Source organism: Psittacula echo (assembly GCF_963264785.1).
Source record: "Psittacula echo genome assembly, chromosome: 5".
Taxonomy (NCBI): domain Eukaryota; kingdom Metazoa; phylum Chordata; class Aves; order Psittaciformes; family Psittacidae; genus Psittacula; species Psittacula echo.
The window spans coordinates 17,504,367-17,521,477 of NC_137739.1; the positions used below are offsets into that span (position 1 = coordinate 17,504,367).

General features: G+C 49.9%; 1 protein-coding gene across 1 annotated transcript in view; it reads left to right on the forward strand.

The window, feature by feature from the left end:
* The window catches only part of RAB11FIP3 (RAB11 family interacting protein 3), a gene marked incomplete at both ends in the record, with an annotated part of 76,023 nt that overhangs the window by 17,147 nt on the left and 41,765 nt on the right, over positions 1-17,111 (forward strand). Inside the window, one exon of the mRNA XM_080618415.1 lies at positions 3,666-3,759. Within this exon, the coding sequence (XP_080474541.1) occupies positions 3,666-3,759 (94 nt within the window). The remainder of the gene's footprint in view (positions 1-3,665; positions 3,760-17,111) is intronic.

Genomic DNA, 17,111 nt, shown 5'->3' on the forward strand with positions numbered 1-17,111 from the left:
GAGTGGCTGCCAAGCCTTTGTGTTCATCTGATTTTGGAGTTGCCTTCGCTGAACCTTGAGATCCCTTGGTGAGGTGATTTCACTGCGTCGAGCAGGGAAGCTCTTTGTGCCCCACGCGGTGGGGAGCCTTGGCAGCCGGCACAGCAGCACGGCCTGGTGCCGGCACCGCGCTTGGAGGCGGCTTGGTCGGAGGAGGTGGTGGGAGGTGGGTGGTGGCTGACAGCAGATCTGGCTGGGTTTGGAGGGCAAAGCGCCCTGCTGGCGTGCAGAGCTGTTTCATACTGACGGAGACGGGGTAACGTGGTTGGTGCAATGAGCAGTTCCTGACCTGTTGCTGAAAAGCCGGGTGACCTCCCTCCTCCTCCCCAGTCTGCTTCCCTCTCCCTGTCCCTCAGCAGGAGAAATCCCTCATTCTGTGCCTCATCCCCAGCACCAGGGTGAGCACCTCACCACCAGTCCTGCTTCTGCAGGCTTGCCTCCTTGTCCAGCCTAAGATAGAGTAACTTTCAGGTAGTTTTAACCTCTTGCTTTCACCAGGATTTAAATTGGCTGTGTAAGTCACATCATCCTCTTTGACTCCTTAATGCTCTGTATTTCTGGATGCCCTTTCTTCAAGAAGAGTTTGTAACCAGTTTTGAGCACATAAATAAAGAGTTTGTAACCAGCTACAAACACACATAAAAGGAATGTTTATTTTGGATATTTCTTGCTGGTCAGAAGCAGGAACCTCCCTGTGACTGTGGCTTGTATCTGGTTGGGTTTACCTTAATGTTGCAGTTTGGTAGGATTTTAACTTTTGCTTCTGTGCTAATAGGAGTGTGGTGTTAGCTGCTCCATTCTGGCAGATTAGCCTTCAGCTAAACCAAACAAATCCATGACTTCAGAGCAGCTAAGATTTGCTAATCTAAAGCAGTTTGAGCCGCAGTGCTTGGGGTTTTTCCCAGCTGTCCTCATAAGGTGGTCTGTTTGTCATCAACATGAATAAATGGGGAAAACTGACAGTTACAACCCAGGACTGAGATGCTGGAGCTGTTGGGGACCGCTCCAATGTGGGTGGCTCGGTGCCATGACAGCACACTGTGAACAAGACAGGGAGTATCAGTAACACCCAGGACCTCTCTTTGGCATCGCTCAAGACCTTGATGTGTCTTGAATAGCATGTGCAGTTCTGGCCTTCTTCACAAAGGATGGGGGCAGGAGAGGGAGCATGGAGCGTCATTAAAATTGGAGACATTGGCACAGGTTGCCCAGAGAAGCTGTGGCTGCCCCATCCCTGGCAGTGTTCAAGGCCAGGTTGGACGGGGCTTGGAGCAACCTGGTCTAGTGGAAGGTGTGGCAGGGGGTTGGAAGGCTTTAATGAGCTTTAAGGTTGTGTCCACCTTGAACCAGCCTGTGATTCTCAGATTAACACCAGCAGTACCTGCCTGGTCCTCCCAGCCCGTATGAGAAGCCCCTATAAGAAGCTGCCCTGGGAGAGCAGAGGCTGACTGGAGTTCTTTTTAAGCCTGCACAGCAAATACAGGCAGGTTTGGATCAGTGCAGACATGCTACCGTGGGCTCGAGCTTCCCAATGGCTTTTGCTTGCATCTGTAATGTCAGGGTTGTGACGTTTTAAGAACACTTCCCCTCATTTCCACCTGCCCACAGCTCAGTCTAAATACGTGGTGGCTCTTTTGCATAAACAAAATACCTGTGTGGCTGCTCTGTCTCTTTTGCACAAGCACCGGTGTGGGAGCGGTGCTTTGCTAGGGTACTGATTGACACAAGGGCTTGAAACCCAGCTTGTCCCTGAGAAGCTGCTAGCACTGTGAGCAGCCCTGCCTGGCATGTCCCATGCATCACTGTGGATGGATCATTGCAGAAACTGGAGTGTGTTATGATAATCGCTGATAGGCTGATTATGCAAGTGTCACTTGCATTTCTGTTATCTGTATACACAGATAACAAATTAAGCTACAGCTTTTGAACTCAAAAGAAGCTGCCAGATGCACAAACTGGAAGTGACACACTTGGAGTTGTTTTATCAGACTAAAATACCTTTGTTTAACTTGTAAGAAGCCTGACTCATCCCAGCTGATACCTGCTGTGTGAGCTCAGCAGTTTTGTTACCTACCAAAAACTGCCCCAGAAAAGTGGGAAGGGTGCTTGTGTGTTGTCTTCTCCCTGTTCATGATGGAGTAACCTGGCTGGTGGGTAAGCCTGTGCTGTGCTGGGGCTTGAGGATTCTCTCATGGCAACCCTGTAGAGGCACAGTTGAGTTTTTATGGTCTCAACATCATGGTTTCCTCCTTGCTGGCAGCAAACTCGCCACTGCTGCAGGGAGGTGGGATGTCTGAAGCAGAGACACCTCCTGCCTCCCCCAAACATGCTGGAAACCCCACAGCCGTGCAGGTGAATGGCTCTGGGCATGCTGTGAATGTGCGTTTCCTGCATACCTGGGTTTAGGAAAATAAACTCGAACAGAAAGCAACCCTGCTGCTGATGTGCGTAATGAGTCAGGCAGCTCCGAGCCCCATGCCTGGGCTTGGTTGTCCTCTGCACCCTCCAGTGTTAAGTCCCTTTTAGATGTGAGGTTTCCTTCCCTGGAAGAAATTTGGTGATTCACCAGCTTTTTCCCCCTAAACCAAACCAAAACCAAGAGATCACCCAAGTGAGACTAAAGGCAACAGAAGGTTGTGCTCATGAGAGCTGAACAAATCCCTCACTGCAGGTTGCCTGCAGCCTTCCTCCAGTGCATCAGCTCCGGAGGAGCAGGAGTGGTCCCTGTGTTGGGCAGGATGCGGGCAGCTTTGGAGTACAGAGCTAATTGTGGAGCTGATTGTGCAATTCCTTCTTTCACCTCTTGCACAAACTCCCTCCTGGGTTTGTTTCTCAGCTGCAGGATGTGGCTGTCAAACAGACAAATGTGCCTCAATATCCCTTAAAATGAAGGTTGGATTTTTTAAAAACAGGGGAAAGTGTCTGATTGTCTCAGCTTGAGAAGTGTCAGCAGTGTGAAGGGTTTTCTGCTTGTGGCAGCCTGGAAGGAAAGAACCAAATGCACTTGTTTGAAGACTTTGGGCCATGAGGAATGACCATGGTTTTGCCCTCAAACTATAACTTGTTCCATTTGAGGAGCCCAGATCATCCTTGCCAGGTCCAGATCTTGTGAGTGGCCCTTTCTCCATGTGTGTGCCTGTTCCAGCACTGCATCCTAATCCTGCTGACGTGATTCCGTCCCCCTTGGGCATTGTCTAATTGTGAAAATGTTTCAATTAGATGGCCTGAATTTGTAACGTGGAGCAGTTCATTATCACTGAATCCTCTTAACGGGGCCCTCCTACTGGGCAGCCTATTACTGAGTTTTCCCAATTAAGAGAGGACCTCTTAAAAACCATAAAGATAAACAAATCCCTGGCAGAGCAGGACCACATTGCAAGAAATAGTGCCCTAACCTATGTTTCAAGATTAAGCAATATTTTCAGCTCCAGCCAAGTCCTGATTAACCCTTTGTAGTGATTGCTGATGGTCCCTGCAAGAACAGCCACAGTTTGGTGTCAGCGTAAGAAATTCAGTCTCAAATCTTCTTCCTGGGAGGAGGAAAAATGGGTTACAAGGTGTTGCTGTGATGGAAGATGCTATTTCCCCAAAGGGCTCTGTGGGTAACGCTGCTTTTGTGGTTGCAGGTAAAGGACCTAACAAAGTACCTTGATCCGAGCGGACTTGGAGTCATCAGCTTTGAAGATTTCCATCGGGGGATCCGAGCGATCAGAAATGGAGGTGAGTTTGCTGCTGTGCTGCGGGTGAGGGCAGGAGGGCACCGCATTTCACACCATGGGGTAATGGAGCTGAGAGGTCACTTGGTGAAAACAAGCTGGGTTTGGTGTCCTGAAAGTCACTCCTCTGTGCTGGGTAGAGGTTGGGTGTGTTTGCTGATAGAGTTGAAAACAGTGGTGATGGCGGTGTGTTTTCCCATTTATCAGGGAAGTTCCGTCCTAAATGTATATTGGAAACAGGAAAAGCCATCAAGGGATGATCCATTTTGGTTTGGTGTCTGCTCTCCCCTGTGGTTTTGGTAGGGGGGGAGATTGCTTGCTTGGCTGGCATGCTGCTAGAGATGTCAGTCTGTCTGCTGCAGTGTAACATCTTCCCAGTGCTAAGGACTGATGCATTTGCCTTCACTCCATCCATGTGGAGGATCAGTGCGTTCAGATGATTTCTAGCAAGAAGCGCATTAAACAAGAGCTTTGAGCTCACTGACTGGCAGCTCATCTTTAAACACGCCTGTGGCAATTCCCATGTGGCTCTTGAGGTGATTGTTGTGAGTGCTTCCAGAGCAATAGTTTGGTGAAATGTGAAGTATCTTTCTGGCTGGTTGGAGTTTGAACTGCTTTGCTGAAGCAAAGATGTATTTTCATTGTGGGATTCATCTCTAATACGAGTCTTAGAAGGTCATTTTGGGGCAAGCCTGTTGTTAAAGGCAGGGTGTGCAAAACATTGGAAGCCTTCTGCTGAGCAGGTGTCATTTTAAACGTGCAAATATGAATTATCATACTTGCATACTGGTAAATTCTGCATATTGATGAATTCTGCTTATCTTCAACTTTGGCATCGCTTTCGTGCGGTGAGGAACATGTGCGGTGTAGCCAGCCCTGCACACTGAGCATGCTTTTGAGTTCTGACACATCTGAAAGATGTGCAAAAACCAATTACTGCTTTACAAACCATGTTGTTTCATGGGCAGAAAACCCTCAAAGTAGAAGTGACTCCAGTTTGTCTGTCAGTTGTCCATCCCTCTTGCTCCCTGCTCCCACCTCCAGCTTATTTGTGCTCAGGAATGGAGTGCTGGCACTCATTCACTGGAGTGAATGGCAGCTCTGAAGTCTTTGTGGCTGGTGTAGCTTGGCAGTGCAGCTGATTCCCAGCTCTCCTGATGCAGGAGGAATTGCATCATGCAATTAATTTGTAATAAATTGCTACTGGAGTAGTGTGTTTGTGAAAGCCCTGGCTTGTGTTTCTCTTCAATAATTGATTGCTCTGATATTGTGTTGTATTAATTGAATGGAAAAAGCAGATCCAAACAAAGCTTTTAGTCTCCCTATTTATTAAACTTGAAAGAGATTGATATGTATTTATTACAGTGGTTAAGGAAGGCAGAGCTCTCTAACACTGCACAGCATTAAAGCATTATAAAAGAAAACCAGGGCAGGGCACAAAGAGTTTTCTTAAGTCTCACCAGATGAGCAGCTGCTCATGTGGAAGTGATCTTGAGGATTGGCTGCTGCTGTTGAGACAGTCAATATTGACCATCACTTTGCGAAGTAAGATCATGCTTGCTGCTGGGTGTCCCTTTTAACAAGGTTTTGTTAATTAGCTGGGCCTATTTTTGGCCAGAGTTAGTTCTCTTGCATTTCCTGGTATTCTGCTGTTCTTTGGTCAGTCACTGAAGTGGGACCTGGTGTAAGCTTGTGCCCTGCAGAGCCTGTGTTAATGTAAGTAAGGGTTTATTTCTGAAGATGCTCCACTTTTCTTTCCTGCTCCTTGCTCTCTTGGAGACTCCCCATGGGATAGCAGTAGCTGCGATTTTACTTGAGCCCTGGTCTAGCTTGGCCAACTGAAGGTGCAATTCTTGCACCTTCAGCTGGCCCACAGGACTTGCACAGTCAGCTGCTTTGCTTGCAACTGCTTTCATGTTCAGTTGGCCTGTAGGTCCAGGGAAGACACTGAACTCCTCAGTCTTATTCGTGTGCTACTGTTTGAGACGTGCTTCCACTGCCTGAGGAGCAGGCTGATCTAGGACTCCTGAACCTCAGTGCAGAGCAAAGCACCATTTAGCCACTCATTTAACCACTGGAAGCCACGATGCCACCTCTCCACTGCCGTGAAGCAGTTCTGATCTCTTTGTAATCTTTGTCTGGCCAGGTCATGTTGACCACGGCAGAGAAAGGACGAAGTGACTTGCATGCTGCGGAAGCTGGATTTGAGACTTTAATGAGAGTCTTTAGCCACTTGTTGCTGCCTTACCTTCTACCCTTCCCAAAGAGAAGACTGAATAGGAAAATGTGGTCCTCATATATATGTCAGTGGTGGCTGCATGTATATGTGATTGACATTAGAGTGCTCTGGAGAGGCCTCCCCTCTGAAGGAGATGATGAGCCCATGGCTCTTGGGCAGTTGGGCTCAGTTCTCAAGCACAAGCAGGCTGGCATGGGGACCGCAGGGGTATGCCCAGGCATGGGGAGGCATCTCAATCTCCCCTCTGTCAGGTTAAAGCCATTCCCCCTTGTCTTGTCCCTACAGGCCCTTGTCCAAAGCCCCTCTCCAGGTTTCTTGTAGCCCCTTTAGGCACTGGAGCTGCTCTAAGGTCTCCCCTTAAGGAGCCTTCTCTTCTCCACGCTGAACAAGCCCAGCTCTCTCAGCCTGGCTCCAGAGCAGAGCTGCTCCAGCCCTTGCAGCGTCTTCGTGGCTTCCTCTGGACTCACTCCAACAGCTCCACGTCCCTCTTGTGCTGCTGCCCCAGAGCTGGATGCAGGACTGCAGGGGGGTCTCACCAGAGAGGTCTCAGCTCCTCACAACCTGCTGTGTCCCACCCCTTCCTGCTCCTGGGCTCCTGGGACACCCTTGTCCTCTCCCTCTCCATGGAGCTTTTAAAGTTTGTGTGAATGGTGGCTGGATGACTGTCCAGTCCTGCAGCTTGTAAATAGCAAAGCAAAGTAGAACAAACACTGGCAGCAAGTCAGGGATGATAAATAATTCTGGTAAGTGGACTTTTATGGCCTTGTATTGTAAAACTGGAGAAGCTGATAATGTAGTGGTGGCATGATGCTCATTTGGAGGAGCAGGGTATGTTACGGAGCATGGTGAAAGAAGGCAGATCAAGTGTGTAATGCCTGGAAAATCCACAGCCAGAAGAAACCCTGGTGCACCATCAGGGAGATCCAATGGGACATCTTCTAGTCTGCAGGGGAAAAGAAACGGGAAGGGAGCTAGTGTGACTGCTGCATTCATCATGCTTAGAAACTACAGCTTGTGGGGGATCTCTGTGAGAAACAGGTATGAGGAACTGTAGGCAAGCCCCTAGGAAAGCTCAGACCAGGAGTAAGGTCTCTGTTTGTATGGCAGGAGCTGACCTTGGCACGAGGGGGAGCGAGATGGTATCTGTCATTTGAAGCCAAAGACCAGCTCTGTTTTGCTGCATTGGTGGATGCAGGATCTGCTAGAGGGGGGTGAGTTGGTGACACCAAGCACAGGTAGTGTCAGCCACAGCTGAATGAAAGCAAACAAGGGTTGTGCTCACAGCAGGTTCCTTTCCATAACAGGGTATTTAGAAACCTTTTCAGCTTCAGACACCTGGTTTTTCTACAGAGGCATCCAGCAGGACATATTTAATGTTTCCTCTTTAGCAGACCAGTGCTCTTCCTTGAACTCTAATGAACAAGTTGTGTAACTCCTGCACATGCCCTGAGCTGTAACGTCCATCCATCATCCCAAGAAAAGCGCACTGGGAATGGGCTCTGTGCAGGTATTGCCTGCACGTGGGGGCTTGCTGTTGGGTTCAGTTCAAAGAGCCACTGTGCAGGCAGGGGAGGGTGCATTCCTGTAGCTCCTGGCCTCATCCATCCCTCCTGCCTTGGCTTCTGATCCCTGAACAAAGGGGCCCCTGTCCATCGAGAGCAGACAGTGCATCCACTGAGAAATAGGTATGGTCATGAGCTCAGGGCAGGGCCTGCGGGTGGAAATAGTCAAATCTGTTTTTTCAAATGCTTCAACTAAAAGCTCTTTGGATTGGGGAAGATGGAAAATCCAGCTCCAGAGCCAACACCCAAACCTGGAATCTATCACAGAGTTCCTGTTTGCAGGGAATGCAGGAGCCAGCGGGGTGGCCAGACTGGGGGGAGCCCTGGCAGGGCCAGCCTTGGGGGGAGCTGGGTCAGGAGTTAATTCTATTCTGAACACAACACATAAACTACAGCTCAGTGGAGATACCCCAGTGGGGTTAATTAAGAGGCACTGAGCAGGAGCAGTGTGTTCAGCACACCAAAGGCTTTTGAGAGGTTTCGAAAGGACAGGCTGAAGAGAGAATCATGGAGCAGGGCAAGGCAGGGTGCTGAACAGCACAGAAAGGGCTGGATGGTGGTCAGGAGCTGGCAGCAGTGTGAGCTCAAGTCGGTCAGAGTCTCTGTGGGGCTTCATCCCTTGGTTCCTAAGAGCAGCCAGGAGAAGATTTTAATGGGTGTATCCTTGGAACAGAGACTGCAGTTTCCTCAGCTGGTGTTTCATGTGCTGAAGTGGTTGGTGTGCTCCTGGTAGCAGAATGCTAATCTGGGAATTTCACAGAATTCCAGATGGGTTTGGGTAGGAAGGAACCTAAAAGCTCACCCAGTTCCAGCCTGCTGCCATGAGCACAGACACCTTCCACCAGACCAGGTTGCTCCAAGCCCCGTCCAACCTGGCCTTGAACACTGCCAGGGATGGGGCAGCCACAGCTTCTCTGGGCAACCTGTGCCAGCGCCTCAGCACCCTCACAGGGAAGAACTTCTGCCTAAGATCTCATCTCAATCCCCCCTCTGTCAGGTTAAAGCCATTCCCCCTTGTCCTGTCCCTACAGGCCCTTTTCCAAAGCCCCTCTCCAGGTTTCTTGTAGCCCCTTTAGGCACTGGAGCTGCTCTAAGGTCTCCCGTTAAGGAGCCTTCTCTTCTCCAGGCTGAACAAGCCCAGCTCTCTCAGCCTGGCTCCAGAGCAGAGCTGCTCCAGCCCTCGCAGCATCCCCATGGCCTCCTCTGGACTCTCTCCAACAGCTCCACGTCCCTCTTGTGCTGTTGCCCCAGAGCTGGATCAGGACTGCAGGGGGGGTCTCCCCAGAGCGCAGCAGAGGGTGACAATCCCCTCCCTCTCGTGCTGCTCACTGCCTGGGGATGCAGCCCAGCACATGGGGAGTTCTGGGCTCAAGCGCTCACTGAAGCCGGGTCATGGAGAGCTGCTCATTGACCAATGCCCCCAAGTCCTTCTCCACAGGGCTGCTCTCAATTGAGTCCATCCCTGCCCCTGGATAAAAGCCATGAGCATTGCATCTGAAAAGGTTACAGCCAAGAGAGGGAACTGCACGTTAGTTCTCAGACCCAGATGTGGGTAATTATCCCTGCACTGTGCACCCCACGTGCAGGTCATGCTCTGCAGCCTTACTGCAAGGGGAGCAGCAATGTTCCCTGCTCCCTGCTGTGCTGCCAGCTTGCTGATCCCACGTCCTGGAGACGCCTCTGGATCTGATAGTGCTTAATGACATCTCTGAGATCACGGCTCTGGGTGCCATGAACCACTCGTATGAGGCTCTGGATAGCGTGTGGTGGCTCTGAGCTCATTTCTGCAGAGCCAGGCTGGCTGCTGCCCTGGTGACACGGATCTGCTCTGGCTCTGCGGAGCATTTGAAGGTGCAGAGTGTGTTGGGTATCTGGTAACATAAACCACTGTTTGGTTTCTGTGTAGGTTTGTTTTTCTCCCTCCTCTGTAGGATCTGCATTGCAGATGGCTTTTGCTACGCAAACGAAAGCTTTCCTTGCACAGGGATAATTCCAGAAGCCAAAGCTTATGTTCCCTGACTCCCAATCCAGTAATTATTTCCGAGGCTGTGTTTGTGTGCATCTTCAGTGGTGTCTCTTCCAGACTGATGCTGGAAATATGGTAGGATTTGCAACAGGCTGCTGCTGACATCTAAGGGTGCTTTCTCAGTGGGGGTACCCAGGCCCAACTTAATATTCAAGGCTTTTTAAAAGGCAAGTCTCACTGAAGCTCAGCAGATGGAAGGAGAGCTTGTGTGCACGTTTGACTAAACTCGGTGAAGATCTGGCACCGGTGTGAGCACTTCCTACGTTCTCATCAGATCTGCTGATCTCTTCATTCGTGCAGCAGTGCTGCAGTGAGGACTTTCCTGCTGATCCTGCCTGTTCCTAAGCCTGGCTCCACCGTTGCCGATTAGGGACACAGCTCATTTGATGGCTGAAGGTAGGACAGATGCCTCTTTGTGTACAGCTGTCGTTCAGAGAACAGGGGCTGCCATGAATGGGAAATCAAGATTGATTCAGGAGCAAGAATGAAATCAAAATTGCTCTGATTACATCTTCTGCATTTTTTTTGCATTGCATCTTGCTCTGTTCTGGCATATATATATGTATGTACTCTCTCTCTCTCTCTATATATATATATATATAATGCTTGTTGGGGTAAGGAGTTTAAGAAGATGAGTGTTAATTCTGCCCCTGAAAGGAGTGAAGATTTAAATATTTTAAAATTTGTATGTATACTTGAGGAAGAAAATAATCAGACCTGCTCTTCTTTGTAGACCAGAGCTCTCCTCATCCCTCTAGTGCAAAGGGATGCTCGTAGCACCGTTACTGTGCTTGTTAATTTGGAGTCCACGTGCTTGTCATCTGTGACCCCTTCTGCAAGGGACAGAAGCAGTCTTTCTTGGAATACTGAACTTGGGGATTTTTCTTGTAGTAGTGGTACTTCAACACTTATCTTTAAAAACACTGGGCCTGCCCTTGAAGATGTATGAGGGTTGTCTATTGAGTCTATTAACTCTTGCTGCTTGTAGGGGAGGGGGAATTAGGAGTGTATATGCTAGCCTGTGATGGAGATGAGCTGCTTTGGTGGTGTCCTGTGGTCAGAATGGTCTGAGGGCTCTCTCCATCCCCCTCCTAACAGGAGAGGGGCAGGTGTATCTGAAGCACAGAGGCACTCTGCTGTGGAAGGCTGATGCCCAGGGAGGAATAAGTGTGGGATGGAGGTCCTCTGCATGAAGCACAAACAGAACTGAGCAGGTATGAGTCCAGCCCCACTTTAATCTCCATTCCTGGGTGAGGGAGGACACAGGAGGGGGAGCCTCAGGGCAGGTGGCACTGGGGAGTTTGCTCTCTTCCTCCAGCCCATGTCACACCAGGTTTTCTTTGGAGAAGAAAACTTGGCCTAGTGCTCCCAGGAGCCCCAGGATGCTGCACAGTGTGTGTGGTTCCCAGCCCAGCCTCAAAGGGGCTGCCTCCTCAGATGATTGTTGCTAAATTCATTGTTATCATACCTCTTGAAACAAGAGGACAGGCAGGCTGCTCAGACACTTACCTTGAGAAACACAGCTTTGTTCTCCGTGCTTTTTAATAGCTGCTTGTGTTCCTGCGCTGCTGCCACTGAGTAAATTATAGGCTGCGTGAGGAGCATGTTCCTCAGCTCACCCACAGCCGGTGCAGGGCCGGGAGCAGCTCTGCTACCTCTGTGAGCAGTGGAGAGACAGGAGGTCAGTGCGTGTTCCTCTGTTTTGGAATACTTTCACACTGGAAAAGATAACTCCAAAGTGGTTCAGTTGGGAGAAAAGGTATTTATTTCTTCAAAGCAAAATCAGGAACAAAAACACCTCCCATGAAACTATTTATCTGCAGCCACGTAGCTGCTAGGGTTCGGCAGACTTTCCCTGCATTAGCCTAAGCAGGGAGATTTGGATGAGTGGGGAAACTGCCTGTTCCCCTGCAAAGCAGGAACAGGGGCTGGGGCAGCGGGGAGTGGGGAGATGCTCCTCGGCTGTGAAACTTGTCCTGCTGCTGAGCTCTGGAGCAGCAGGGAGCAGAGCTGCACAGCTCACATCACCCTCAGGCTCTTCTGAGTCACTATTTCTGATATAATCTTAGAATCCCAGACTGGTTTGGGTTGGAAAGGACCTTAAAGCTCATCCAGTTCCAGCCCCCTGCCACAGGCAGGGACACCTTCCACTAGACCAGGTTGCTCCAAGCCCCATCCAACCTGGCCTTGAACACTGCCAGGGATGGGGCAGCCACAGCTTCTCTGGGCAACCTGTGCCAGCGCCTCAGCACCATCACTGGGAAGAACTTCTGCCTAAGAACTCATCTCAGTCTCCCCTCTGTCAGGTTAAAGCCATTCCCCCTTGGCCTGTCCCTACAGGCCCTTGTCCAAAGCCCTCTCGAGGTTTCTTGTTGGCCCAATAAGGTGGGGAAAGGACTCAGGTGCTGAAGGGGGGGGAACTTCTGGCTCCCCACGGCTGTTTTTCTGGTTTGCATTTCTCTTTTAATTTGCATCTGTAGTGGGGTTTATTCACTGTTGTCACTTGGCAGCCAAGTGAGGGGTTACACCAGGGCCGAGGCAGGCTGCTCCATGTGAGCCATAGTTGAGCAGGGAGCACGTCTTCCCAAAACCAGCCTGGCAGATGACATGCTGCATTGACCTACTTTCAGGAGAGGCGCAGGAGTGTTGGCGAGCCGTGTCCGCAGGCCTCCTTGCAGCTCTGGGATGAGGATGTGGGAATCACTCAAATGTGCTGCTGTAAAACTGCCACTGAGGCTTTACAGCTCTCAGGATCCTGATGAATGGGAGACTGGCACGAGCAGCTCTCCCGTTTTGAGAATCCTTTCTCTAGGAATATTTTGAAGCATATGCCAGAGGAATCTCACCATGTCCAGTCACTGTCATGGAGTGTTAACAGGCTGCAGGTCCAAAATACACGGGCAGTCCGAGGGGAATCTAGTTCATAGCTCTGCAAAGCTGCCTTGTTTGCTGCAGCATGCAGCAGACCCTGATTGGATGCCCAAAGCATCACTATTTGCACAAAATTCCTTGTGAGGGGAATGCATTACTGTGCAGCCACATCTTTTGCAAATCACAGAGTGGAGGGAGTTTGACGTGTCCTGATGACAAGGGAGTCTCGTTGTGGCTGCATAGACCCTCAGACCGCAGTCAACCCCTGATAAAGGCAACTGGGGCAAGTTAAAATTGCAGAAAAAATGCCCAGGTTGGATGCCCAAAAGAAGACTAATTTTTCTGGCAAAGGAGAGGAGAAAACAGTGCAGGGATTACTTGTTTTCTTGGGAATATGGTCAATATAAAAATAGAGAGGAGTGTTTTATTAGAGCTTTGGAGCGATTCTTAGTGCACTCATCTACAGAGATGATGACTAAAAACAAAACAAATGCAACTTCTGTTGCAAAATAGACGTTTCTCATCCATCTGCCGCCCTCCGTGTTTCTCCATCATGTTTTGTTTTCTGTGTCAGGAGTGTGCTGGTTTGTGCCACATCTGTTGCTGTTAACGCTTCTGGGAGACGGGGCTCGCCTGTGGTTTGGGGGTGTGTGGGAGGAGGTTTCGGTCCTGCCTGTTTTGATTTCTCAGGTTGGGATGTTGGCTCCGGAGTGCAGCACTGTTAACGCTTGGTTCAACCCAGGAACTGGAAATGTTTCCTTCATCCTTACCAGAAATGCCTGGGCGGAGATCAGGCAGAGTTGGCTTCCTGAGCTTAGGTAAAGGAAAGTAACCATACAATCCCAGACTGGTTTGGGCTGGAAGGCACCTTAAAGCTCATCCAGTCCCAACCCCCTGCCACGGGCAGGGACACCTTCCACTAGAGCAGGTTGCTCCAAGCCCCGTCCAACCTGGCCTTGAACACTGCCAGGGATGAGGCAGCCACAGATTCTCTGGGCAACCTGTGCCAGTGCCTCAGCACCCTCACAGGGAAAAACTTCCTGATATCAGATCTAAGTGTCCCCTTTCATTTTAAAGCCATTAAGTAGTCCATCGTCCTGCCTCTGCACCAGTAGGCAAGCCGGAGCTGTCAGACCATTTCTCGTTAGGAATCCAGTCTATCTGGTGTTATTAATGAAGGGATAATTACTCACTTAGGACTTTTGTTCTTCCAAAAGCTCTGCCTGCTCTGTCACGCCTGGAGGCTTGTGACTGTGCAGTGAATGTACCCTTGTGATGCCTTGACAGATGGATGTGGCAAAGGGTTGTTTCTTCTGAGTGTTTCCTGATTTCGCTCTTAGACAGGAGAGGATTCCTGTGCTGTGGCTTTGGTGGGATATTGGTCCTGATTGCGGAAGTGGTGGGTTGGGCTGTGCTAGCTCTGGAGGGCATTCCCTGTGTCAAGAGAAATCTTGTTGCGTCTGACCATGGCTCACTTCATCTTGATCCTGTTCTGCCTGTACCAAGCAGGGTACTCTCCTGGGTTGGTGCCTGTGTGCCTTGGATACCTCTGATCATCTTTCCCAAGTGCATGCAGTTGGACTGCTCCTGTACATCTGTCTAGCCACCGGGCAGCTTATTTCTCCTTCTGACAGGAAAACCTCCTGCTAACAAGATGCCTAGTGCTGACCTCGCTGATCAGAGGTTGGCAGAGTGGTGAAGGACTCATCTCTTGCAGCACAATGTGTGCACAACAGCGTGGCTTCGCTCTGTGGTGCTCTTGTGACTTGGGGAGCAGAGCTGTACTGAGCCATGACTCGCGTTCTCTCATCATAAAATCCCAGACTGGTTTGGGCTGGAAGGGACCTTAAAGCTCATCCAGTTCCAACCCCCTGCCATGGGCAGGGACATCTTCCACTAGACCAGGTTGCTCCAAGCCCCATCCAACCTGGCCTTGAACACTGCCAGGGATGGGGCAGCCACAGCTTCTCTGAGCACCCTGTGCCAGTGCCTCAGCACCCTCACAGGGAAGAACTTCTGCCTGAGAGCTCATCTCAGTCTCCTCTGTTTCAGTTTGAACCCATCACCCCTTGTCCTATCACTACAGTCCCTGATGAAGAGTCCCTCCCCAGCATCCTTGTAGGCCCCCTTCAGATACTGGAAGGCTGCTATGAGGTCTCCACACAGCTTCTCTTCTCCAGGCTGAACAGACTCAGTGTTTTCAAAAGGTCTTCTATATGGGAGGTTCTCCAGCCTCTGATCATCCTCATGTCCTCCTCTGGACTTCCTCCAACAGCTCCATTTTCTTCTTATGTTGAGGACACCAGAACTGCACACAGTGCTGCAAGTGAGGTCTCACAAGAGCGCTTCTCTACGTGCTTGGTTTTGAAGACTGTTTTTGTTCTGCATGTAGTTTTATTAATGCAGGTGACAGTTACGGAGAGCTCAGCAGAGATAACGTGGTGACTTCTAATACAAGCAATCCTGTTGAGGTAGGAGCTGGGCAATGTTGTGTTTGTAACCTCTCAGCCCCTTGGTTCTCTTCTCAGAGATCTTACACTCTGGACTGAAAAGGTCCAATGCTTTTCCTCAGCTGTCCTCCTTACCTCTGCAAGAGACAGGTCAGGCACAAATAATAGCCATGGATTCTCTTCTGGCCTTGAAAATGTTTCCAAAACCTTTAAAAGCTGTCCCAGTGAGTTTTATTAAGAGTTGATATTCCCAGGAATTAATGACTGAAGTGCTGATGATCCCCGCTGGTGCCTGTGTTGTGCAGTTTGTGCCTTTGGAGTGCTGCGTTGTCACTGATGTATAGGGGCAGGAAGGAAGGGCTGTCCACCTGCACCATACCTCTGCCACCATCTGCCTCGCTTTGGGGAATCTTACACTAGAAAAAGGATTAAATCCCACTCTTATAGGACCCTCCTCCATTTGTTTTCCTTTGGGCAAAGTTTCTTTTGGAGAAGCCAGTTGGAGCAAAAGCGCTTTAAAAAGTATAGCTGCCCTCTCCTTCAGTGGCGCATGGGACACAGTTTGGCTCATTCTAGAAGGGACTTTTTGGCAGTGTTGGGAGAAACAGGGACAGGTATTCAATCATGTGAGCCTTCAGGAGCATTTCCCTGTTAATCTGCAAGGCTTTCAAGGGACTTCAAAGGACAAGGACTCCAAACTGCACTACTATGGCCAGTTGCAGGAGGGCAGAATGGCTGCCTGATGTTCCCTGTGACAGACAAAACGCTTGAACAACACAGCCATCACTTAAGGGATGGCTCAGAACTGTGAAATGCTGCAGTGGAGAGAGTTCTTCCTGCAGGTGTAGTTTGATGTCTCTTCATCTCTTATGGTTTGGGGTTTTTTTCCCCCATAACTCAGGCTGAATTCTGGCCAGGACCTAGTCTCTGATCTCAGGCTTGCCCACTTTATAAATAACTGTATTTTGGTTTTACTAATGGTTTTGTAACTTACTTTTTACTTCATTGAACTCGAATGTTTGCCAAGGCAGAGTCCAGCCGCTGGCTTCCCAAAGGTCATATATACATTGAGTGTGCTCAGTTAGCTAAGTTAGGATGTTCTGTTGCTTGCAGAGCTGCATGCATTCTTCCAAGAGGTCCTGCCTCAGACTTTTCACAGAACAGGGATTAAAGCTGTTGGTTGCAAAATCCAGTTTTGTTTCCTGAAACAGAGAGCTGTCGAAAATAGCAAACATCATGAAGGAGATAGGTGGAGGACACCATAGAGTCCCAGACTGGTTTAGGTTGGAAGGGACCTTAAAGCTCATCCATCTCCAACCCCCTGTCACGGACAGGGACACCTTCCACTAGACCAGGTTCCTCCAAGCCCCGTCCAACCTGGCCTTGAACACTGCCAGGGATGGGGCAGCCACAGCTTCTCTGGGCAACCTGTGCCAGCGCCTCAGCACCCTCACAAGGAAGAACTTCTGCCTTAAATCTAACCTGAACTTCCCCTGTTTTAGTTTGAGCCCGTTACCCCTTGTCCTATCACTACAGTCCCTAATGAAGGGTCCTTCTCTATCATCCTTGTAAGCCCTTTTCAGATACTGGAAGCTGCCATGAGGTCTCCAAGCAGCTTCTCTTCTCCAGGCTGAACAGCCCCTGTTTGCTCAGCCTGACTCCTCACAGGGCACCCTGTGCTATTCTGGAGGCTTTAGCTCTTGGCCTTTTCTGACGGTGCATCATGAAGTGGCTCTGAACCACTTGCTGGTGGCCGCAAGCCTGCTCCTCGTTTTTCACCTGTCCAGCAGTGAGCCTTTGTTCTAGGCTGACACAAGTCTGGAGCAATTTGGGCTGGTCTTGATGGCTAGCACACACTGAGAAGACACTGAGAATCACACCGAGGAGTCGTGTGTTAAACTCAGTACCAAATCCCACGTGTGTTAGTGGTGGCTTCCTGCCTCTCATCCGTCACGACAGCGGAGGCAGCAGTGCTCACCTGAGCTCTGAGATGAAGTCGGAGCAGCTGTATTTATGCTTCCAAAACACTTGGATGCCATGAAGTTAATTCTCTTTCTAATGTCTTCAGATGGAATGTCTAAACAAAGATTGAGGGCCTGCACTGTGTGAAGAGGATCAGAAGGAATATGCGATAAGTGCCAATCTATGAGCCGTGATACTCAGGAAGGGAAGGACTGCTAAAAGCTCATTAGTTGAGAGGAGCTCGGA